General features: G+C 40.5%; 1 protein-coding gene across 17 annotated transcripts in view; it reads left to right on the plus strand.

Annotated features, from left to right (window-relative positions):
• The window catches only part of PTPRM (protein tyrosine phosphatase receptor type M), a 1,237,515-nt gene that overhangs the window by 1,019,590 nt on the left and 191,666 nt on the right, over positions 1 to 26,259 (plus strand). For all 17 annotated transcript variants that reach the window (XM_033934018.1, XM_033934031.1, XM_033934023.1 and 14 more), the window contains one exon: positions 19,000 to 19,087. In XM_033934018.1, the coding sequence (XP_033789909.1) occupies positions 19,000 to 19,087 (88 nt within the window). The remainder of the gene's footprint in view (positions 1 to 18,999; positions 19,088 to 26,259) is intronic.

Below are 26,259 nucleotides of genomic sequence, written 5' to 3' on the forward strand. Positions count from 1 at the left end.
AGAGAGGAGTAGAAGAAGAAATTAGGGTGTATCTGGCATCCTAAAATAAATATGAAATTCAGAAAAACTGTAGAAAGGAACAAAATTGTTGAAACAGCATAAAAAGAATTATTTCCTATGTGATATTTTTCAATTATTCTGTCTCATGCAATTAAAACCATTTTTTACTTCTTTTTTTTTTTTTTGGTTCAATACTTGACCTGCATTCATTTGACTTGCATGCTATAATTTATTCAGAGAAGATAATTTGAAATTTGCTTTTGAGCAGTGGCAACATGTGGCAAATACAGGTCACTTCTTTTTCTAATTGTTAGTGAAATAATAATCAGAATCTTTTGTCTCTTCTCTTTTCTGCTCCCTTCTCCCGTTTTGTTTTGTTTTTAAGCAGTATGCTATTAGCCATAAATTGGAGACAAGTTTAGACCTCTGTTCTAATTACTGTTATATTTTTAAAAATCCATCTCTTTGTGGAAAATAATCCAAATTAGCAAATTCAAGCTGCTCAGAAATGTTTTGAGCTTGTGAATTGAATGTTTACATTATATTACATTTATTGGTTTATAGCCCACCAAAACCTTGTAGTCAAGTTGAATTACATAAATAAAACTGGACATTTCCAGCAGTTATAACAATTTGTGGCATACCCCCAACATCCAGTTATTTACTGATTACACACATATTTTCAAAATAAATAGGTCTTAATTCTGCCCCCCAAATCCCAGTAATCATTTACACAAAGCATCAACCGAGTACCCTCCATGTCAACAACCTTCCAATAATTTCAATCTTTGTATCCTTCTAATACAGGGGTCTCCAAACTTTTTGCCATGAGGGCCACATTGGTACTTCAGCACTTTTCAGCAGGTCATAGTAAAAAAAAAAATTAAATAACTCTAGATATGAGTTTTATTGAAAACAGAAAATTTTATAAACTAATTACCCAATATGTGAGATCAAATTATCGTATACTAATGATGACGAACACTACCAGCAAATTCTCATATTTTCACCACAAATTATAATAAAACCATGAATGTGAATGATGGAACTGTTTTTATGTTTTTAAAATCTTATTACACTGAGGTTCAAATTTTGGAATGCTAATTACAAGCAGCGACTTCAAATGTTCATCAGATAAATTTTCCCAGTATTTTGACTTGATATATTTCCTTCGGGGAAAAGTTTGTTCACAAAGATACGTTGTCCCAAAAATGGAGATAAATTTACAAGCAAATTTCTTCAAATTTGGAAACTGCTCAGAGTTCAAAAATTTAGAAAAATCGATCAAGTTTCTTTCCTTTAATATGTTCATTGGCCTGAAGTTCAATAATTTCCATTTGAATTTGACTTGGGATATCAGCAACATCACAGTCAAACGGATTTTGAAACAGTCTAATTTCCTTAGCATTGACATCCAAATCAGCAAATCGCTTCTGAAATTGTTAAGATCTGAAAAAACTAAAACTGCAAACGAGAAAGGAAATTCCGCTTCACCCTTGTTATGCAATTCTGCACAGTATGACATATGAGCAAAGTTACAGCCTTTCACCTGGCCTTCTAGAAGTATCAACTTTGCTCTGAATGCCTTGATATGAGTTCATAAATCACAAACTAAGGCCCTCTTCTATTAAACTGTGTTAGTAATTTTTAGCACAGGGAGCCGCACTGATCCCGATGCTCATAAGAACTCAATGAGCGTCGGGAGCAGCACGGGCCATTCAGCGTGGCTCTCTGTGCTAATAACTGCTATCACAGTTTGATAGAAGAGGGCCTAGGTTGTTTTCTCACCCTGCAACTTTAAATTCAAATTGTTCATGTGGTTCACCAGATCTGCAAAAAAATGCCAATTTCCAAAGCCACTCAGTATCTGATAAAAGTGGTTCATAATGGTTTATCTTGGTAAGAAATATATCAATTTCATTCCTGAGATGGAAGAAGTCTGAAAGAACCTTTCCACCGCTAAGCTATCAAGTCAGCATACTCGGAATCACATTCCTCGAGAAAAGACTGAAACTGGCAATGATTAAGTACATGAGAGTGAATGATGGAGATCAGGGGAAACTCCCCAGGGTTTGGGAGAAAGGGTTAGCTCTCCTGGATGAGACTTCCACTCCACCTTTTCCTTCTTCTCAGAACTTTTCCTTGTGGTCATCCAGGAACCCTCTCTGAAGATGCACACCCCTGGTTCTCCTGGGTGGCCTCATCACCTGTCATCTGTCTGCATTGTGACTTGGCAGCTCAAAGCATTGAAAAGCATGTTTGCCTAGTGCCGGGGAATAGTGAAGGAATAAGCTGGCCTGCTACCCTCCAGTTCCATCAACACTGGTCTGCTCTTTATGCCCAGTCTGCACATCCCACTGTGTTCTCAGATTGTTAACCATGAAATAACAATAAATTGTATTATGAATGAGTGAAAATGTAGCATTCCTTTTAAGTGTAGTTAAGCATCTGAGTTCAGTAATGCAAAGCACTTTGATAAAATTATGCTTCCTGCTATTTGTTTTCAGAAAATAATCATCTCAGTAGAGCCAAAATAGAAACAAAAGACCCAGCTAATAAAGAACAATTTTATCTCACAGACCAAACCTCTATCATCGGACAAAAAAAGGCAAATTGTCACATAATATCTAGAATCAGAAAAACAAACCAATTATGTTTAATGCAGCCTCTCTCTTTCCTGATAAAATTTACAGAATAGGTTATCGAAGAACAGCTCTTCTAGACGTTCATCCCATTTTAGGCAGGTCATATAGAAACTGAGATGCGTAGGTCAGAGCATCTCCAGTTTCACCAATTTTTTAGAACAGTATTTGCTGATGTAAAGCCTGTTCCAGTTCAACGGGTACAGTAACCTTGACAAATGACAATAGTAGGTTGATAGAAAGCACAGAAAAGACCACAGGGAGACATTTTAATAATTGAGCGGTAAAACCCAACCCTTCCCCCTCCTCCTAGATAAATTCTCCCCCATAGCCTCCACTTAAATAATCTCTTCCTCCCCAAAACACCAACCAAGTATTCAGATCCCTGAAATGTAACGTAATCTTATTTGTACTCTAACTGTAATCTATTTGTTATATCACACAGTAACGTACAGTCAATTTAATATCCAATGTGCAAGTTCTTCCGGAATTAATCCAGCTACCTCTCCTCCCTTGTAACTGAAAAAAAAAAAAAAAAAAACAACCCCAAAACTGTTGTAACTTCACTGGAAATGTCCAGTTAGCTCTTTTGTAATCCGCCTTGAACTGCAAGGTATAGGCGGAATAGAAGTCCCTAATGTAATGTAATGTAAAATATGTGCATTGAACGATGATTTAGCGCCATCGTTAAATACGCGGTGACTTTAGAGAATCTGGCTCTGAGTGCCACCAGCTGTATATTGGGCTCCTCGTCGTTTACATGAGGAGGAAAATTTGTTAATAGTGAATATGGTCTGATGGTCTCTCTTGGTTTTTAATGGGGAAGGGTGGAAAGGATGCTTAAAGAGTAAGTGTATTGGATTTTGTAATTTCTCTTCATAGGATTTAAGTACCGATTGAATGGATGGATATATATTGTCTCAGATTAGTGTGAAATGTGCTACCTATTGTTTTCATGGCATAATCTTTTGTCCTAGTGCTATGTGAAAGTGGTAAATGATTCCCTATTGATCCATTTCACCCCACTCATGCTGCCATAGACTTCTATGATATCTCCTCTAAGTCATCTCTTCTCTAAACTGAACAGGCCTAATCTCTTTAACCTCCCTTCAAAGAAGAGCAGCTTCATTTACTTTATCATGTTTTGTTGCCCTTGTCTGTATATTTCCATTTCTGCTAAATCTTTTATGAGATAGGGTGACCAGAACTGCACACAGTATATAAGGTGCTGTCACACTGTGGATCAATACAGAGGAATGAATACAAATAAGCAAACATTTCTTCCATTTGTTATCTACAATTCTCTAACACTGCACTGTCTCCCTTGAACGTTTAAATTCTGTCAAATTCTGTAGACTACTCCAGCCATTTACCACTCTCAGCAAAGAAGTATTGTCTCATGCTTCCTACCGTGTTTCCCTGAAAATAAGCCCTACCCCAAAAATAAGCCCTAGCAGGATTTTCAGGGTAGGTCTTAATATAAGCCCTACCCCAAAAATAAGCCCTAGTCCCAGGATTCGCTGGCAGTTTCCCTTCCCTCCCTCCCATCCTTTGTGCAGCAGAACCCTTGAGCAAGCACCACCCCCTGATCAACCGCCCCTGCCGCCCAACCGAACCCCCATCCTTCCCTCCCATCTAAACCCCACCAACCGCGAGCGAGCCCTACATATGGTATTTCCCTAAGCAGTGTCGGGTCGGCAACACTCTAAACAGGCTGCTTCGGCCTTTATCAATTCACTCTGCCGCGTTACTGATGACATCATCAGTAGCGCGGCAGAGTAAATTCGCTCAAGGGTTCTGCTACACAAGGGATGAGAGGGAGGGAAGGGAAGCTGGGCAAGGATCCTGTTGCACAAGGGATGGGAGGGATCAGGATAGAAGCTGTGCAAGGGTCCTGCTGCACAAGGGATGGGAGGGATCAGGATAGAAGCTGGGCAAGGATCCTGCTGCACGAGGGATGAGAAGAAGGGGATGAAAAATACTGCACATGTGGGGGAGAGAAAGGAAAGAGAAAGAATTGGGGTGAAGGAGAGGAAGGGAGAGATGATTATGTGCATACCCCGAAAATAAGATCTAGTGCATTTTTTTGGGCCTACAATTAATATAAGACACTGTCTTATTTTCAGGGAAACACGGTAGGAACCTTTTTGCTTGCAACTTCATGTGACAAACTTTTGTCTTTGAATTTCCTTTGGGTTTGTTTTTTTTTTTTAATTTTACTTCCCTCGCTTTATTGAAACCTGTCAAACATTTGTGGGTTTCCGTCATATTCCCTTCCTTTCTTTCCTCCAACAACCACATTTTGAATGTCTTCAGCCTCTCTTTGTAGAAGCTGTGTTGCAGGCCTTGTAGTATTTTAGTAGCTGAATTGCTTCCATCCTTTTAATGACCTTACTGAGATATAAAAACATAGGAAAATGAAGGCAGATGAAGGCCAAATGACCCATCCAGTCTGTCCATCTACAGCATCCACTACCTCCTCCTCTCTCTAAGAGAACACATGAGCCTGCACCACACTTTCTTGATTTCAGACACAATCTTTGTCTCCACCACCTCTACCAGGAGACTATTCACCAGTGGTTAGAGCTACAGGAACCCGGCGCTGCTCCCTGTGACCCTGGGCAAGTCACTTAATCCTCCACTGCCCCAAATACATTAGATAGATTGTGAGCTCATTGGGACAGCTAGGGAAAATGCTTTAAGTACCTGTATGTAAACTGCTTTGGGTATGGTTGTGTATAACTACAAAAAGGCAGTATACAAGTCCCAATCCCTTTTCCTGTACCTTTCTGTAAAAGAGTACAATGGAACCTTGGTTTACGAGCATAATTCGTTCCAGAAGCATGTTCTTAAACTAAATTGCTCGTATATCAAAGCAAGTTTCCCATAGGAAGTAAGGGAAACTGCTTTGATTGGTTCCACCTCCTCCCCCGCCCCGAGGCTACCGGCGCTGCTCCATTCTTCCCCCCCCCCCCTTGAGGAATCCGACGCTGTTCCAAACCCCTACCCGCGATCCAGCTTCCCCCCCCCCTGCGAACCGGCATCCTCCCCCCACTCGCATCCCCTTTACCCGACTTGGCTGGGCAGTGCATCGGAGATCCTCCTCCTTCTGGTCTGGGCTGGGCTGGACTGGCTTTGAGCATTTGCGCATGCTCAAAGCCTTCTGGTCTCGCTCTCAATCTCGGAGAGAGCAAGATCAGAAGGCTTTGAGCATGCGCAAATGCTCAAAGCCAGTCCAGCCCAGCCCAGATCAGAAGAAGGAGGATCTCCGATGCACCGCCCAGCCCAGGCCGCGCCAGAAGAGGGAGGATCTTCGGGCACCGGCACTGGTGCCAAGTTGGGTAAAGGAAGTGTCATTGACTGCTCGGGGGGGGAAGTAGGATCGTGGTGGAGGGGGGGCAACACAAGCGGGGGGGGGGAATGCCGGATCACGGGGGAGCGCTCGTACAGCGAGGCAAGCTCGGTCTATGAGGCACCAAGTTTGCAAATTTTTTGCTCGTCTTGCAAAACACTCACAAACTGGTGCACTCGTAAACCGAGGTACCACTGTATTTTCTTAGATTACTGTATTTTCGCTCCATAAGACCCTCCTGTAAAGGAGGAAAAACCAAGAAAAAAAATTTCTGAACCAAATGGTGTACCCTGTCCCACTATCCTTCTTAAACAAAGCCCAGAGCAGTCTGCAACACAATTGATAGCATGCAAAAAAAACCAAACCCCAAAGCCAATAAATATAACTCCCAAAGAGGTGAGTCTCTGAATTTCCTTTTCACGACGGGCTGAGCTAGAATTTGAAACAGGCCTAGAATTCAGATTGAAGTTGCTGATGGGCACTGAGCTGGACTGAAACGACTAGCTGGGCCAGCTCTTCCCATTGTTCTAGAACTGGAAACAAAGGAAAGTGACTGAAAAGATGGATGCCTAATATCCAAGCCAGTGGCAAGGCACAAGGCCAGTCAAGGCTTCCATTATAGTTGTAAGAGTTTTAAAATGTATTTATGATAGTCAGTGCACTTGATTGTCCAGGGACCACTAAAGAGTTAATTCTGTCCTGCTTCCATGATAGTCCATTGGAGTAATATAGTCAGTAATATTTTCTTTATAGAGATAATACTGCTTTCTCAGCAGCTTGTATGTCGAAATTGGTCCTGGAGGAGCAAACGAAGGAAAGGGGATGGTACTGAGGTCTTAAAAATGCTCAGCTCATCCAAACTCTAAATCACCTGATCCCTAAGCAGGGGCGAGGCAAGAAACAGCACAACGGCAGCAACGGCATAACCCCCCTCCCCCCGGTCGTACCTTTTTTTAATCCCAGTGGAGCAGGAGCTTTCCATGCTCCGGCCCTTCTCTCACTGGATCGCTGCCTCCTGATGTCTTCTGGCGGCGAACAAGACAGGCGTGAGCTTTTTGCTGTCTGCCTGGTCCCACGTGTCTTATCTGAATGGCTGCTCGATAGATTCGCAAGAACTGACCATTCAGAGAGCCGCGCAGAACCAGGCAGGCAGCGAAAAGCTTGTGCCTGTCTTGTTCACTGCCGGAAGACATCAGGAGGCAGAGGTCCAGCGAGGGAAGGGCAGGAGCATGGAAAGCTCCTGCCGATACAGTGCTGGACCCTGGGATTAAAAAAAGGTACGGGTCCAGGGGTGTATTCGCTCCATAGGATGCACCTTTATTTCCACTCACTTTTTTGGGGGAAAAAAGTACATCTTATGGAGCAAAAAATATGGTACTCTTGAGCCTATTCATCCTATGCCCTCTCATTCCAGAGCTTCCTTTCAAATGAAAGAAATTTGTCTCATGCGCCTTTATGCCACGTAGGTTTTTTTTTTTTAATTATTTATTTATTCAAATTTTCAACACAATTTACAAGAAAATAAAATTCTTGCTATAGAAATACAGCAGGCATAAATGTTAACTTCACATTTCACTAAAAAAATGAAATAAATATTACACTTCCTTAGACCACTTTTAAAGTGAGGGAGTTAAGGCAGGTAAAACTGAGAAGTTAAATTTACCAAAGAAGAAACAAAAAAAAAAAAAATGAGAGGCAATAACATAATCTGCTTATCACTTAAATCAATCAAGCCATAAGAACATAAGAATTGCCGCTGCTGGATCAGACCAGTGGTCCATCGTGCCCAGCAGTCCGCTCATACGGCGGCCCCCAAGTCAAAGACCAGTGCTCAAAATGAGTCCAGCCTCACCTGCGTACGTTCCAGTTTAGCAGGAACTTGTCCAACTTTGTCTTGAATCCCTGGAGGGTGTTTTCCCCTATAACAGACTCCGGAAGAGCGTTCCAGATTTCTACCCCTCTCTGGGTGAAGAAGAACTTCCTTACATTTGTAAGGAATCTTTCAACTTTAGAGAGTGCCCTCTCGTTCTCTCTACCTTGGAGAGGGTGAACAACCTGTCTTTATCTGCTAAATCTATTCCCTTCAGTATTTTGAATGTTTCGATCAAGTCCCCTCTCAGTCTCCTCTTTTCAAGGGAGAAGAGGCCCAGTTTCTTCAATCTCTCACTTAACCATTTTAGTCGTTCTTCTCTGGACCCTTTCGAGTAGTACCGTGTCCTTAACTTCAGAAATGACTTCAACTTCTCTGGAAGGAAAAATACATATTTAACTTGAGCATATTTTATAATACACTTACACGGGTAAGCTAGTAAGAAAGAAGCCCCCAAAGACTTATGCCCTCTTTTACTAAGATGTGCTAACCGTTTAGTGCACGCTAATCGATTTAACGCACACTAAATGCTAACGCATGCATGTTAGTCTAAGGACACGTTAGCGTTTAGCATGTGCTAATTCGATGAGCGCCTTAGTAAAAGAGGGGGTAAGTTTCTTTTCTCATGGGCAAAAATTATTTCCTTCTTTCCTGAGCACACTGACACTTCAGTCCTTGAGGATCTAGCTTAACTTTACTTAAACACATGGCTAATAACCCATATATAGAGATTCACAGTTTCAGTAACACAACTACCTGCTTTCCTCCATCTATTCTAATATCAGCAAACAAGTACAACTGGGTCCAGTTTCAAAGTCATCCAGTTCAGACAGTTATATTCTGGTTCATTTCCTGTACTTTCAGTATTCACAGTATAGTTTCAAATATCAAATACATCTTGCCACATGAAAAGTATGACAAGAGTTCACCAGGTATGGCACTATGGCTAAATATGTCACTAACCAAGATGATGATCAACTGGTAGAGCTTTATTTGGTCTGGACTCAACACAGCCAGTGTTTCGGCAGCACATACCTTTTTCAAGAGTCAATTGCTTGTTAAAAGCCACGATTTGTCTGAATAAGCTCTTATAAAAATATTGAATATAACTGTAATGGAGGTTCTTTGTAGATACTTGGTGAAGTCTTCAGACTGTTTACAAAGAACACCCATTACAAGTCGTGGGTCTTAACAAGCAATTGACTCTTGGTTGGTGACATTTCTTCCTCACGACTCTTGTGTTTTGGATTTCCGTTCTCATCGTAGAAGTGCTGATTTGGTTTCATTTCTGCAGCATGGCTAAATAGCCATCAAGCTAGTAAGAACTTTTTCTCTGTTTCCGGCAATTTGTTTTCCTAATTAACAGTTCCTTAAGGATGGGAAAAAGTTATCATGGATTCTCCCAACAGAATTGATAGTCTCTATATACACATCAACTCACTTTCTTCAGTTTTCTCCAACAGCTCAAATGGCAAAGCACCAGCTTTCAAGTCACTCAAGCCTCAGTAGATCAAAACATTGTTTGGTACAGAATAGAAATGGATAATGCAGCCATGTCTGCTATATGTAAAGACTCCATCTCTGCAGCTCTTACCCTATAGAAGTATACCCAGGGTATGGCTATTATACCTGTGTTCATATAGGGGTTTTCTGCCTTAAATGAAGGCCTGATCAGATCTATTCACCCACTTCTCTTTCCCCAAGCTTTAAATATCCTGGTACACTCTTTGGTTATACAGTACCTGGATTACTGTAATTCTCTTTATGCAGGCATGCATCAAATAGAAGTTCATAGATTACAAGTAATTCAAAACACTGCTATACGACTGATCAACAATGTGTGAAAATTTGATCACATTACTCCCCTGTTGAAGAAAGTTCACTGGCTGCCTGTGAACCACCAAATATCATTTAAAATACTTCTACTAGCTTTCAAAACATTATAATCTAGTGAATCCCCTTATCTTGTGCCCCTTCAAACCATTAAGATCTGCAAACCAAAATCTGTTTAGAATTCCATCCCAATGTGAAATAGTACATGAGCATATCAGATCTTCCACTTTTTCTGTGATTGGACCCCAACATTAGAATGCCCTTTCAATCTCTTTGCAACTTTAAACTTCAATTGATAAATTCAAAACAGACTTTAAAACATTCCTATTTCAAGATGCATTTTAATCATTAATATTTGCGTATGTTTTTTTAATTTTTTCTTGTAGAGTTCTGCTATAGAAATGCAAAGTCTTCCTTATGTGTTGCGCCTCCCCCATCCTTTCTAAAACTTGTAGTTCACCCCGTATCCTCACCTTCATGTCATCATTTGAAATGTTTTTATGTTAATTTGTACAGCTTCTCCCGTACAGCTTTTACATTGTAAATCGCCCAGGTTATGCCCTTGGTGTGGGATAGTAAATTTGAATAAAACTTGGAAACTTATACATATTTATTGCCCATATGAGGAAGAAAGAAGGTAGAACAGTATAATACGAAGCCCTTGACTATTGCTCTGTATAGCCGCATTGTATATGTACTGTACTGGTCTCTTTTTTTTTTTTTTTCTTTGTCAAATTACTCCGTCCATTTTTTCAGGGTTTGGTGGGTGAAAAGCATCCAATAGCTACTGAGTTGCAAATAAATGCGCTGACATGAGTGTGACATGACAAACAGCAGCTGGTCTAAATAATTCAGAAACTACCTAGGAAATTATATACACTGGCATATCAGTGTTGTGGAGCAATCAGCAATGCATTCAAAAAAGCAGCCAGAGCACCTCAGTCTTCATAACTACTAAATAATCATGAAGATCTCTTTTCTGAGAAGTCAAAGGAGTGCAAAAATTCATTACTAAAATAGAAAAGGAGGCAAAGTAAGCACTGTGATGCGAGCATAACCACACACGGGTTTACCTGGGATTCTCTTTTGCAGCATGAGCAAATACTGTGGGTGAAATGTTTTTTGAGCCTTTAATGCACCTCCAGAATTTTGTGGAAAAGAGCCCTTTGGATTTGATTCTTTGGCTCTTTCTGAATGGGGTTCTTTTTATTTTAAGTTGCTTAGTAACCACCTCAATATTTGTTGGTTTGCTACCACATGTATCAGGGAATTTGGTGACCCATTAAAGCACGCCGGATATTGGTGCACCAGCAATCACACCCCGATATTTCCGTGCAGGAGAAATGCGTGCCACATATCAGGCCTTCCCGTTTGCGCTCTGAGGGTATGTGCAGGGAACCCTCCCCCCCACACACACACTTCACTTAGAACTGCTCGTGCTCCCGTTGAGGGGTGATCTGGGGAGAGAGCGTGAGTTTTAAGTGTACTGGGGAGTTCCACCTAGACCCCCCTCAATGGGAGCATGAGCAGTTCTAAGTGAAGTTGGGGAGTTCCAGCCCACACCCCCCCCTCAGAGCGCAAACGGGAAGGCCTGATAGCTGTCACAGAGCGTCACACATTTCTGCGCGCAAATGTCGGGCCATGATTGTCGGCGCGCCAATGTCCGGTACGCTTGTGATAGTGTACTGGGAATTCTGGTGTTGTTCTTTGTGTGTGCTGATTGTCACTATGCTATGATAGTGGTTACTCCAGCGCACAGGCCTGTCGGTGTTCCAGTTTCCAGTTTCTTTATTTTTTATATACCGTCTATCAAAACAAGTGTGTAAACGGTGTACAATATAATAAGATTGAAGAAAGCAATAAAATAGATAAATAAAAGCAATATTTTATCAAATATTAAAAATACTAGACGGATTCACATTGACATACATGGAATAAAAGGGGAAGTTGGGGAGGGGAAGGTTTTTTAAAATACATCAAAGTAAAATGAGTATAAAAGGAAGGTAAATGGGGAGTGGTGAGACATTAGGGTGGGGATCGCTTAAAAAAAAGCGTTTGGTGTTTCAAGGCTTCATAAGAGTTAAGGGATTGAGAAGCGGGAGCTGGTACTAAAGAGTATAGGCGTCTTTAAAGAGAAGAGTTTTAAGTTTGGCTTTAAATTTTTCAAGAGAGTTCTCTAATCGAAGATTAGCTATCATTGGCTAGCATTTTAAGAGGTGTTCTCATATTAGCCCTTTGCAGATAGTTCTATATAAAAGTGTGCGTTGCGCGGTGTTTGTATTTACAGGCCCACTAAACACGTGTTCTGTTTGTATGTGCATTGCATCAGGAAATTTTTTTCTTCCTACCAAGCCTCATAACTGATCTGTTCTGAATATTTATTATTTGCAGTGTAAAACCAGGGCTCTTTATGTGCCAATATGGCATATCAGCATCTTTTTCACCTGCTCCCCAGGGATTACTGCAGGTATGGGAACAAAACTTTTTTGTACAGAAAAAAAAAGTGCTTTGCTCCCTTCCCATCCTCCTCCCTGGGGGTTTGACACTTCCTTCTACCCTTCTTGTAACTTTCATGTTCCTGTAGTGACAGCAATTCACACGGATGGCTGAGGGTTTTTCTTCTGCTGCATCCCACCCTCTCTATTACAGCATTCAGTTTGATGTTAAAGAGGAAGTGTGAATTGCTGCTGCTGCAAGAGCACTTAAGTTATAAGCAGGGTAGAAGGAGCTGCCATACCCATGGGGAGGAGGATGGGAAGGGGTAGAAGTGCTGGCTGAACCCATGGAAGGTAGAGGAGCCTGAGAGAAGGGTTCTAAGCTCATGAGAGGAGGGGAAGCTGGAAGGAAGGGAGTAACATGTTGTTGGACCCATGGGAGGAGAGAGAGGAGTTGGACCCATGGTAGGGAGGAGGGAAGGGAAAAAGATACCAGACCAAGGGGATTAGGTAAGAGGGAATCAAATACTGAACTCGCCAATCTACATTTCTTCAAAGGGGCTAATAAATGTGGATAAAGGTGAACCAGTCAATATTGTGTATCTGGATTTTCAAAAGGCATTTGACAGAGTACCTCATGGAAAACTTCTGAGGAAATTAGGAAGTCATAGGATAGGAGGTAATGTCCTATGGGATTAAGAACTGGTTAAAGATAGAAAACAGAAAGTAGGGTTAAATGGTCAGTATTCTCAATCGAGAACAGTAAATAGTGGGGTTCAAGCAAAAAATATAAGCAGATGGAGAGATTCAAAATCAATCATTATACTATATGACCTCTCACTAACTCTCAAACAATTTCTGAAACCATAAATATTTATGTCATCAAGGGGAAAATGATACTTAAAACTGGAAAGAGAGCTACACTTCCCCCTCCCCATTCGCGGTTTCGGCAATCGTGATTTCACATATTCGCGATTTTTGGGGGAGGGGGAAAAAAAGAAAAAAAACCCACAGTTTAGCCTTCCCCCCGACATCCCGGCCTTACCTGGTAGTCTAGCGGGCTTTCGGTGCAGGAGTGATCTTCCTACACTCCTGCCCCGTGTAGATTGCCAATAGGAAATGGCTGTGGGGAGTTCCCGTCGTAGTCTCAAGAGACTACGGGAACTCACGGCAGCTATTTCCTATTGGCGATCTGCACGGGGCAGGAGTGTAGGAAGACCGCTCTTGCCCCGAAGGCCCGCTAGACCACTAGGTAAGGCTGGGATGCCGGGGGAAGGCAGGAGGGAGGCAGGGGTGGGTCAGAGCCGGACCAGAAGATATTCGCGGTACTTCACCATTCGCGGTCCGGCTCTGCCCCTATCCCCCGCGAATCCGGAGGGAGAAGTGTACTTCAGAAGGAGGGGAAAAGCCTCAGATCCCCGCCTGCTGCCAGAGCTAATCTTGCATGCAAACTAGAGAGGGAACAAACCTCATCGGCTTAAAAAACCTCCTTGTGCCGCCACCACCTTGGTTCACTCAATTACACTTATGTCTGTGTTAATGTTTTTTGTTAGTTTTTTTATAATAAGTCTTGCATTAAAGTCCGAGTGCACACTATCGAAAATACAGTTCTTCAAACTTTCTGTTACTTCAATTGTTCAGCAGCGTGTTACTTATTATGTCTGATCTCTTCGCTGGTGTGCTGCTCCTTCACTTAATTCACTCAAATGCCCATTAGTGCACTCCACTCTATTGGTCCTCTGACGTTGGCAAGCCAGCATTTCACTTCATGCTACATCAGGGATTAGGACCCAGTCCTTAGTTGCTTATCGGCACCATCCTCCGTGCTGTACTGGGATCACTGCTTTTTAACATATTTATCGTTGATCTAGAGATGGGAATAACTAGTGAAATAATTAAGCCACCAGAGAAATGGAGCTTAAACAAAATTGATGAAGAATCTGCAATGAACTAACCAAGCACTTTAAGGTCCTGGTGGTCTAAAGGGGATAGTCCAGGCAGAAGTAAACTCCAATCACTCTTGTTCATGTCAGCTCTGGTCTAAATAAATAGCAGTTGCAGCCTCTTGCACTAGGTGGGAGGATGAAGGGGGTGTCTTCAGAAGGAAGAACTATGTTTAGGGGAGTCTGAGAGGGGTCTCCTTTTAGGGAAATTAGGGAGGGGAATTAGCTCATAGAGGGGAGTTTGGGGGAGAACTCTGACCCTAATCTGATATTCAGCCTGCTACCTGGTTAGCTAACTGGGTTTATGGGCTAAATAATATGCTTGACTTAAGCCATTCTGGGCAGAGACAGAGACTGGGCCAGAGCCCAGATATTAAGCACTGGTACCTGCATAATTGCTGGCACTGAATGTCAGGGCATAATTCAGGCCACAGCAGTAAGTGTTTAAAAAAAATATATTGACTGCTGCCAGCTGATAATCAAGGGAGAGGAAGGGGGGTGGACCTGTGTCCAGGAAATCTTTGGTAAAATAGTTTTCAAAATTTGAACTTTATGACTTGGGACTTCCCTTTTCCAACCTAGACACCCTCTATGAAATAGGACTGGTCAGTCAAATCTTGATCACAGAAAAAAAATAACTTCAGTTCCCATACAAATTATATACATTTGACTAAGCTGAACCCTCTGAATCAAACTGCTATGATTACCGTGTTGAATGCTGTTTTGAATTTGCACTGTCTCAGTGAACATAAGAATTGCCGCTGCTGGGTCAGACTAGTGGTCCATCGTGCCCAGCAGTCTGCTCACGCGGCGACCCCTAGGTCAAAGACCAGTGCTCTAAATGAGCCCAGCTCACCTACGTACTTATCAAAGTCATGCAACTAAAGCTCCACTTCCAATTTGTGCCAGGACAAACACAGTTTTTCCATTACTCTAATATTTTCCTTAGCCCACTTGCCATCATTCTCCAGAAATATAATATATATGCAGATGATATCCTGATTCTTCATCATACTGACGCTTTATTCCCAGATATTTCCTCTTTGCAGGCATGCATAGATTTATCTACTCAGTGGTTATCTTCTTACCATCTGATATTCAACCCTGATAAAACCGTTGCCTGCTGGCTCACTGGACAACAAAGATTTTGTTTCTTCAACATTTTCAGGCGTATTTTAACAGATTTTTGGCTGCTGATCACGAAAATCATGTTTAAAATTACGTATCACCTATCGTTTTTAACAAAAAAAAAGTACATTTTTACAATTTTTTTTTAGACTTTGAGGCTAATGCAATTAATTCTTAGTCTAATTCTTAATATAGAACTATTATTCACATTATACCTTGCTGGATATAGTGGGGGCATATCCAGGCATACATTCAGGGCAGGTTGCATAACATACATGGAAATGATGCAGTCTGGCCATGGGCTGATGAATGCTGCCTGAAAAGGCTATATAAAAGCATTTCGCATACAGGGATAATCTTCATTACGTGTCTGTCTGTTGAAGTGTATTTTGATGCTTCAAGGATAGTAGTATCTATGTAAGTAGCGTAATTAGTAAAGTGGATGATTTGTAACAGAAATGTTACAAATATAGGATGATTTGTAACAGAAATGTCTCACTGGTTTTGCAACAGCTGTGATACATTCTGGTACATTTGTGGCAAGTACACACTTAAGCCTCAAAGACGCACCATGACTCGACTTGTTAAACCATGTGAGCTGTACTTCGGTTGCAAGATTGGTAATCAAGACAAACCATGATCTCCTCACATTTGTTGTGTAAGATGTGCCATCAATCTTAGAGCTTGGCTTCAAGGTACTCAGAAGTCATTGCCATTTGCTATCCCAATGATATGGTGAGAACAGAAGTCTCACTTGATGGACTGCTACTTCCGTCTGACAAATGTATCTGGTTTCTCTGGTAAAAATAAGAAATCATTTGAATACCCTAGTCTTCCTTCAATCGTTAGACCAGTGCCTCATGACGACAGTCTTCTGGTACCAAAGCCACCAGAGAAATGGAGCTTAAACAAAATTGATGAAGAATCTGCAATACACTAACCAAGCATTAAGAGTGACTTTGATCCTGATTTTGAACCATGTATGTCTGGTGAGCCTCATTTATAACCAATGGAAAAAGACCTCTTCAATTAGTTCAAGATTAATGTAAACACTGGAGAGAAAAGATCTCAGAAACCCAGCAAACACTCCATTCAGGATAAGTTCAAGTCTGCTATCAATGGGTTCCAGTCTCTTTCATAGATCCAAAAACTCTCCAGGTTTATAAAGCTTTACTTTCTTAAATATTTTATCATTTTTACTTTTTTATTTTTTACTTTTTTGTTTTCTTTTTTCTGTTTCTTTAACTGGTGCAAAATTAGTAAGTCAAATAATAAGAACTTATCTTAAACAATGTCAATGATTGGTTCCTGCTGCTCGGTGAAATATTTCAATTTTCACCGCTTCCCCAACGGGACCCGTTTCACCCCTCTAACAGTGGGCTTTGTCAAGGGTCATCACAGAAACTATTGTTTGTGATTAACCCAACTATGAAACACCGGCTTGGTCTTAAAAGTAAGAGCTGTAATACTTGGAATGCAGCTTTGGATACACCAAGTAATGTTGTTTTATTTATGAATGGAACAGCCATGCTAAGGAGTTGCATTACATTCAAAATAACTGGTCACTCTGTAAGAATTTGGTTCTAGGACAGAAAAATGTGATACCTGAACCACTTGTTGACCCGACAAAGATATTTTTGCCTCCTCTTCACATAAAACTTGGACTGATGAAAAATTTAATAAAAGCGATGAACAAGGAAAGGAAAGGTTTTCTTTATCTAAGACAGATGTTCCAAGGATAACTAATGCCAAGATTAAGGAAGGCATTTTTGTTGGTCCACAGATCAGACACGTCATCAATGATGAGAGATTTGAAGATCTGTTAGTCGAGCCAGAGAAAATCGCCTGGAAAGCTTTCAAGGATGTTGTTGAGAATTTTCTTGGCAGTTGCAGAGCACCAAACTATATTCAACTGGTTGACAAACTTCTTAGAGAATGCAAAACCATGAAGTGCAACATGTCACTGAAGATGCACTTTCTACATTCACACTTGGACTTCTTCCCTGCAAATCTTGGTGCAGTCAGTGACGAACATGGTGAAAGGTTTCACCAGGACATTGCAACGAGGGAATAAAAGAAATCAGGGCAAGTGGAATCCATCAATGCTGGTTGACTATTGTTGGACACTGCAACGAGATGTACCGGACACTGAGTACAAATGAAAATCAGTAGGAAAACACTTTTAGCCACAGTTTCATAGCATATCAGAAACTTTGTGCATTAAAACATGTTATAGTCAATTAAAGATACCATTGTGTTTCTCAAAATTACTACATGATTCAGTCAGTGGGAAATTATATTTGTGTTTATTTTGAAGGGGTCTATCATAATCACTAGTATGTTTTAAGGAAGCAAAACATTTGGAAAAAAATTTGTTTTCCAGCAATATCCTTCCTTTCCTGATATTCCTCTTTCTTTATTAGGAACCACAGTCACTTCGGTTTGACGGAGTATTCTTGTAAACTGGTCCTTTTCTATCACGCGAATGGAATTCCTTTCTACGTACTGATTCTATTTTATTAGTCTGTGAACCGCTTAGTTCTGCTAGTCAGTTGTTGCGATATATCAAATTGTGAACAAATACATTTGTTTGTTGTAAAATAATGGGTGCGGGGAGTGTGTGGTGCAGTGGTTAAAGCTGCAGCCTCAGCACTCTGGGGTTGTGGGTTCAAACCCATGCTGCTCCTTGTGACCCGAGGCAAGTCACTTAATTCCCCCATTGCCCCAGGTACATTAGATAGATTGTGAGCCCACCGGGACAGACAGGGAAAAATGGTTGAGTACCTGAATAAATTAATATAAACTGTTCTGAGCTCCCTGGGGAGAACGGTATAGAAAAATTGAATAAATAAATAATGCCTTGAGACCACATCAAATCTGAAGAGAATCTCTGCATTAAGAAAAGAAGCCAGCAGAGCCTCTGGTCTGGTAAAGATGGAGGAAATATAGCTGGTGCTTTCTGGACATGTGGTTTGAGACATTGGGCTTCTGGGTTTTTGAAGCATTCATTTTACAGTGTGGAATAATAACGGAGTTATTATTCAGAAGTGTTTACATTTTGTATTTTTACTTGAATATAGGACCATGCACTGTGAAAATTTGAGACAGACAAGTATAATTCAGTGATGATTTATTATTGATTTGCTAAGTCTTTTATTACTGTCTTTTACTCACTTATACACTTTGTCAGAGTCTTGCTATTTTGGTGTGGCGCCTTGCCTTCAGGATGGAGGAGATAATTACAAAAACCTGTCGAACCTGCCTGAATGATTTGCTTGCACTTGGATCTATTTATTTTGTGAAAGCACTTGCACCTGTACTTTATTGATCACTGGTTCATGAATTGGGATTGAGATCACTTGGACTTGTATGGGTTTTTACAGTCTGTCTTGGAGAGTTTCTACAGACTATGATTTATTTTTCAGCATGGACAGTTCAACATTCGGATTCTAGCTGATGATTTTTAATCAACTGAAATCTCACTCCTTGTATATGTACATGATTATGAAAATGTTTTGTACGTCTTTATCTTGCTGAAATTAGATTATTGTTGTTAGATCTGTTGATTACTGTTTTGTTTTCTGTCCTTGCATTGAAGCTTTACGAATTATACCATATATAATACAACTAATTAAAAAATTTTTGTAATGTAGATTGATTTTTTGGGATTCTCTTGTAATAATAGTACTGTAGGTTACCTCAAATCTTGGATTGCCTAGGGGTGATATATTTTTTTTTCCGATTCTGTGACTCTCCACCTTACGTTCCTCTTTCTCTCTGTTTTTATTTCTTTTAGAGTTTCTTTGAAGGACAGTCAGCATCGTGGGACTCAGCTAAGAAAGATGAGAACCGAATGAAAAACAGATATGGGAATATCATTGCGTGTGAGTGTTGGTTCGGTAGTTGTAAAGCTTCCTAACTTTCTCTTTACTGTCAGGTTAAGTCTGCATTTGAAGTTGCAGTCCTCACCCCTTACAAATAAGAATATTGTGTATGATTGTGGAAGCTAAGTGATAGCTCAGCTTAGTTACCCCTGCATCATGTGAATATTGTAGCTTTTTAATTGAATGTCTGGGTAAGGATTGCAAATGACATTAGTGCACCTCTAATGCAATGGTAGGAAATGACCTTTTTCATTTCTTACAGTATTGAATTTTGTCCCAGCGTGTGATACTGTATAAGCTGAGTCTGCTTATACCAGCCAACCATCCTTTTTAATGGCACATTGTCATATCTCAGGGGCCTCTCGGGATTATTTTAAGCCATCTTCTCAAAAGTGAGCAGAAGTCAAACTGCACTGGAGGATTTCTTTCCATATTAGTTACATAATGCAATAATGGAAAATTTCTCTAAAGTAATTAAAGGCAAAAGAAATAAACTGGACAAATACTCTTGGATGCAGAAATTAATAGTAATTTAAAAAATTAAAATTCAGCGGAGAAGGGGGAAATTGCTGCTGTGATTGCTGTGACCATAGTTGACTATGGGCTCCTTTTACTAAGGTGCGCTAGCGGTTTTAGCACGCACTTAGCATGCGCTATATTGCCGCGTGCACTACATGCTAACGCCTCCATAGAGCTTGCGTTAGTATTTTTCGTGAAGCGCAGGGTTAGCGCATGCTAATCTTCAGCGCACGCTAAAACCGCTAGCACACCTTCGTAAAAGGAGCCCTATGTTACAGGAAGCAGTTACGGTAGTTTATATATTTAAAAAAATGTATACGCCTAGGGTTTACATAAAAAAAAACATACATAATAATAAAACAAGACATAACACATAAAAAAACACATTAACTGCCCCTTGCCAAACCAACACAATCTGCTAGTAATTCCAAATTTTAACTAATTAGGTAATAAAAAAGTAGTTGCAAAAAGTTGAGTTTTAAACATTATTTTAAAAGGCCCTCTGTTTGCACATAGCTGTAAAAGGCCAGATAAGTCATTCCACAGCTTCACTCCTACCACACCAATTGTAGAAGCCCTTGTATAAGCCTTCACCATCCTCTCCTGATAACATCACATGTTCCGATCGCAATTTCCTACCAGAACAATAAATTTTCAAAGACTGCTTAAAGTACTGTGGTGCTTGTACTGAAGACCAAAAAATAAAAGCTGTTAAAATAAATACTTCAGATGATTTCCCTTAGAGACTTGAAGCCTTTCAGCTGCACGGAACTCAGTCATTGCATCTTGTGGGTTTGATGGCTCTGCCCCTATTAATGTGGAGCAGCTTGCATCTCTGAAATGTCCAACATGATTGGTGCCAGTGGCATAGCCAGAAGGTTGTTTTTGGGTAAGCCAATGACTGGATTGGATGGGCACAAGGTATTTTCTCTCCACACTCAACTATGCCTGTCCCCAACGTAGCTGCCTGCTCCCTCAAAAAATTTAAAAATCAAGTCCTTGGCTGGTGGGAAACTCCAGGCCCCACCAGATAAAGACAGCCTTAGCTTGAATCCCCAGATCATCACGACACAGTGGCAGTCAGAGGCCATTCACTCAGCCATTGACACTGGTATCCCATTCATTCTCAGTCTTCAATATAATTTCATGAGGCATGCTCTGTTATTCCTGCTAGACTGGGTCTTTGTGAATTGCATTATTATATATTCTACTGCAAAATCTAGCAGGAGGGTCATGGTCTCCATGAGGAGGGGCTCTGTTACAGCAGCTAGGAGCTGTTCTTCCAGTAGGAACCTGAGTCTAGGGCTGGTGCAACCCACTGTGTAACAAGCTAGCAATTTTGAGGGGGTAGTGACAGTGACATCAGGAGGAAGAAGGACATAGTGGAAATCTTTGGGTATTTTTTTTTCTAATTTATGAGTATATTGTATATCTTAGCTCAGAGCAACAAGTGATGTTTAGTAAATACTTCACTTCTGGTGCATGGCTTTGGCGTTGAGACTGTCCCTATGCACTGAAAATGAAATCTATACTGAGCTCCACAAGCCACTGCAACCCAGGAAAGAGCTCAGTTCAAATTAGTAAAAACACTAGGGTTTATATACCATCTTTCCTCCTGCTGCCAGGCTTGCGCTGCTGCTACTTATGCTTCAGGGAAGGAGGACATGTTGGACTATTTGAGGGGAGGGGAAAAGAAAAGGACAAATGCTGGAACATTGGGGTGAAAAAAATTATGGTGGCAATTTTATAAGTGAGCACCTTTTAGGTGTTCTGATAGTACATTGTGAGCATCCATTCTATAATGGCATCTGGGTGCCCAGATTCTGTTATAGAATGCTAGTGCAACAGTATTGGCATGCCCTACATTTATTGCTTTTTTGGTTGTAGAATTTGCCTATAAGATTCAGGTGCTGTGACTGTGTTATATATATAGACAATAGTTCTTTTGTGTTTTACATTTAGGCACCCATAGTTACACCAGCCTTAAAACTGATGTAACTGCAGAAGCCTAAATGTGGCCAAGGTGTGTGTAACTTACAGTATTCTGTAAGTTGCACAGATAACTGGGAGCCCTGCCCATGCCCTCTTATGCTCCATCCATGTATATACCCTCTAAATATACTATAAGCTATAATTACTTAGACATGCTGTTATAGAACACCACTTAGGATACTAATGCATGTACTATCCCACACACTATTAGTGGGTCTACCTGCCAAAACCCTCTCCTGCCTCCAAAGTGTGCAAAATGCTGCACTCCGCCTCCTGAAAAACCTAGGCATCTGTGACCACGTTGCCCATGCACTAGCATTCATGCACTGGCTGCTCTGGTTCTTGCCTTCAAAACCTTCCACGAGATGATCCCAAACTATATGACCACTAAACTACAAATCTACCTCCCAAAGCGACCACTGAGATCCCAAGGAGAGAGAAGACTGACCCTGCCGCCTGGTCACTCTCTCAAGAGCGAAACAGCCCGCAAAACGCTCCTACTCACATTTCATACCTAGACTATATGGCACATCATCCACCCAGCTTGTCAGAATGCTAGATGAACTATGGAGCTTCATGAAGGCCGTGAAAACCTTCCTCTTTACAAACCCAGCACCTTAATGACCTATACCCAGATCTTAGGTACTGTATACAAATGCTATTCCCAGTATAACAAAACTGTGCTACCTACTGTCACTCAGATGCTACGTTGTAAATTAGATTAGATCTTGTCAGGTCTACATTGTCATCATGTCATGAATGTACTCTATGTAACCCGTTCTGGGCTCCCTTGGGAGGATGGACTAAACAAATGAGCAAATAAATATGTAGTACTTTTTTGTGCATATATGCATGCAAATGGATAATAACTGGGGACATTTCCTAGTTATGGAATTGCCCTTAACATGTTCATACTCAGTTCAGCCCAAGTTGGAATTGTGGAGTTCTTAGAGCCACTCTTGCCTAGAAATAAAGTTAACCAGTCAATAGTGGCACACTATAGTCAGCACTGTTTTTAAACACCAGCTTCAGTGCTTAAATTAGGATATATTAAGTGCTGGTGTCTAGTTCTGAATATACTGTATATGAAAAGCAGAAGTGGCCACAGTATCCTGAGTTCGCTATCCATAAGACTAATTCCACCACCCGCACTCCACCCTCATACCTCCTCAGTGTAGTTTGAATGGTACCAGGTCGGTCCGGAGCAATTTCTAGTGACACTATTTCAATAATGCCACTCAGAAGCCATAGATAGTCCCTGTTGGCATCATATGCAGATAACTACAAGTTGCAAAAAAATAAACAAAACAGAAAAACCCTGCAAGGAGACAAAACAAACAGCTGTTGTTACCTGAATATTTGAAGAACTTGATGCCACTTATATCTACAGACAAGTTAAGCTCTTGTTTTGGACGTTTGGGGCTTAGGCTTTTTGTAGGTTGATTATATGGTGTAAGTTTAGATATAGTGGTGGTCTGGGCGTTTAAACAACTGAACGTAGAGGCAGACCATTATAAAAAAAAACCCTCCTTTTGGATAGCTTTTTTGATAATGGACATTTTCGTTGCTTCTACTTTCAACGTTTAAGGCCTTAGGCCAAAAGGGGACTTAGACATTTTTTTTATTATGCCCCTCTTAAGGCTATAATCACAGGGAGGCAGAGATTATGACATTTTTTTTTATTTATTTTTTTTAAATCTTCCAAAAGGAGGGTTTTAAGTTGGACTTGAAAATAACCAGAAAGAGAACATGATTCAGAAACTAAGGAAAGCTGTTCCAGATTTATAGTTCTGAAAGGTGGAATTTGTGGAGTCAGGTGCTAGCAGTGGAGGAAAATGGCACAGGTAGGAGTCACATCATGATGGTTTCTCAACGCAGTCCTCAAAATGCACCCAATCAGTCTAGTTTCTAGAATATCCACAACGAATATGCATGATAGAGATTTGCATGCATCTCCATCTCATGTGAATTCAGTGTAGATATCTGAAAATCCAATTAGCTGGGCATGCTTTGAGATCTGTATTGAGAACCACTTTGTTAGAAATATGCATTAGTAAGGTTTAACACACTGACTTTTTTCAATCCTCTCCCTAAATCCCCAAAGATGTCACTGCCTTACAATTGCTTGTTGTGTGAATAGATCTGGGCTCTCTCTCTCTCTCTGAAGAAATGAATTTGCAAGGGCAGCAAGCTTCATTCATTATGTACCTGATTTGAATTTAAGTGGGCTCTGGTGTTCTGGTGTGTGAAGAATAGGCTTCAGCCACATGCTAGCTGCTCTGTCATCATGCTGAATGAAGCCCCCTCCTGAGAAAAGCCCTTGTAAAAGAGCCTTGTATTTCATCAGGAGAGAAATGCTTTTGTGGCTTTTCTCATTAAGTAATGAAAATCCTTTAGTTTAGTACAGTGGTCTCACACTCGCGGCCCGGGGACCATATGCAGTCTGCCAGGTACTATTTTGAGGCTCGCGGTATGTTTGTCATAACCACAAAAGTTAAATAAAACAGTTTCTTGATCATATGTCTCTTTAGCAATAAATTACAATATTATTATTAAGACTTAGCCAAAAGGAAAGATTTATAAACTATAAAGAGTTTTACCTCATGCAAAATTGTCATTTCTTTAATGACATTAACTATTTTTTCTGAGGCCCTTCAAGTACCTACAAATCCAAAATGTGGCCCTGCAAAGGGTTTGAGTTTGAGACCACTGGTTTAGAGCATCTGAAATGACTTCTTTGCTCTGGATTACATTAAGAATCTTGTTATGGCTGTTTTTAGAACTTGTTGATGTGCACCTAGCTTAAGGAACAATCAATTATTAACACAAAATATGGTGTTCTTATAGCTATAGAATTCAGTTTAATTTTGCTATGTAATAGGTTGAAACTGATTCACTAGGAAATAAATGAAAACGTAGGAAAATTGTACTCGTGTTTCTGAAAGTTTACAGTTTTAATATTGAGAGCTTCCATGCAATAAAAGATGGATCAGGAATATGAAAGTGTTTCTCCTAATTAATGTCTATGGGGAAAATTCTTAAACGTCTCATCTACTATGAACTGCACCTATTCAGTCTGCATGCAGTTGACCTTCATTGAATAAAATATTGTTAATAAAGAAGAGTAACTGTAAAAAAAAACCCAAATGTGTCTCGAAATATGTCACTCACTCAACGCTTTTCGGGAGCAGTGGTGGTGCTTCGCGCCGGCCAGTCCTTTTTCAGGGGTTAAGCCTTGATAAAGCTGTAAAGCGAAACATGTCGGTACGATGTTTCCCCTAGCCAGAGACCACAAGATACCAAGCTAAGTACTGCTTAATGTCTTAAGCTTAAAGTTGAACTGCTAAACTGTTTAAAAGAGAAAAAACATATTACAAAAGTAAAAAAAGTTTAAATAAATAAGGATCCGATGAGGAGCTTACACATAAAGCTTGGAGCAATGAACGAGTTTGAGCTCTGAGTGGTGGCGCTGAGGTTCCTGAAAAATCATATAGCAAAAGGTGTTATAAAAACCGATGGTTAAGTTCACTGTCGAGTTTCAAGTTGATATCTATTGAAAAATCACCTTTAAAGATTATATAACAAGAATTGTGCATGGTAAGCTTATCGAAATATGTATACACACACACACACAGATGATGTAAGTGCACATACATATTATAAATATATTATTCAAAATGAATAACACCACCAAGCATTAGTTTGCATGCATTCTGTTCTTAATAGCCTACCTTTAAAAAGTTAGCTTGGGCAAAATCAATTTAAAATCTGCTAAGTTACAAATGAACAGGTACATATTAGTTCAGTTTACACACATTAAAAAGATCCAACAGGTATTTAAAAAAAAATTTTATTGGCAAGAAGTTTGAAATGAACCAAAAAGTGTTCAACAGTTAAGATCAATGTATACATTGACCTGAGAATGAACAAAAATGTTTATCTATTCATACCCCTACTTTCCATGGTCTGTGCAAGATAGATTTAGGGGAAAATTATCAACTAGAGGCTAATTGAAACTGCTTTTTTCAGTTTCATCCCAAAACAAAACCGAAAACTCAAGTTTGAGTGAATGTGAACCAATGAGGGCCACTGGGGATTATCAGAGCTTTGCAGTCTGCATCCCTCTGCTAAACTCACAGTACCCAAGCAAGAATATAATTAAACAATAATGGACATTTTTTTTTACCTCCAATCAAAATAGTCCCCACACTCCTGGACTACAGCTAATGAAAACTGAAATTCTATTACCGTATTTTTCAGATCATGAGACGCACCGGAATATAAGACGCACCCACCTGTAGAGGAGGAAAACCCAAGAAAAAAAATTTGGTTCAGAATATTTTTCTTCTTGTTTTTTCCTCTTCTACACATAGGTGCATTTGGTGGTCTGGTGCATCTGGTGCTGGGAAGCCCAAAGCCCGAAACCGCCCACAGCTGCCCAAAGCCACCCGCAGTCCCCCAGTACCTTTTTTAGTGGCGGTGGTCCAGTGCGGTCCCCTGGACGGCTACCTTTGTCTTAGAAGAGCGACACACAATGCAGGAGCATGACCTTTGCGCTTCCTGCCTGGTCCCACGCTGCTCTGTGACTGGCTTCTTCAGATCTTATCATCTATTAAAGAATCAAAAGATTACTTATCTTTAAGATGATTATTCATCACACC

The sequence above is a fragment of the Geotrypetes seraphini genome, chromosome 2, assembly GCF_902459505.1.
Source record: "Geotrypetes seraphini chromosome 2, aGeoSer1.1, whole genome shotgun sequence".
Classification (NCBI taxonomy): Eukaryota; Metazoa; Chordata; class Amphibia; order Gymnophiona; family Dermophiidae; genus Geotrypetes; species Geotrypetes seraphini.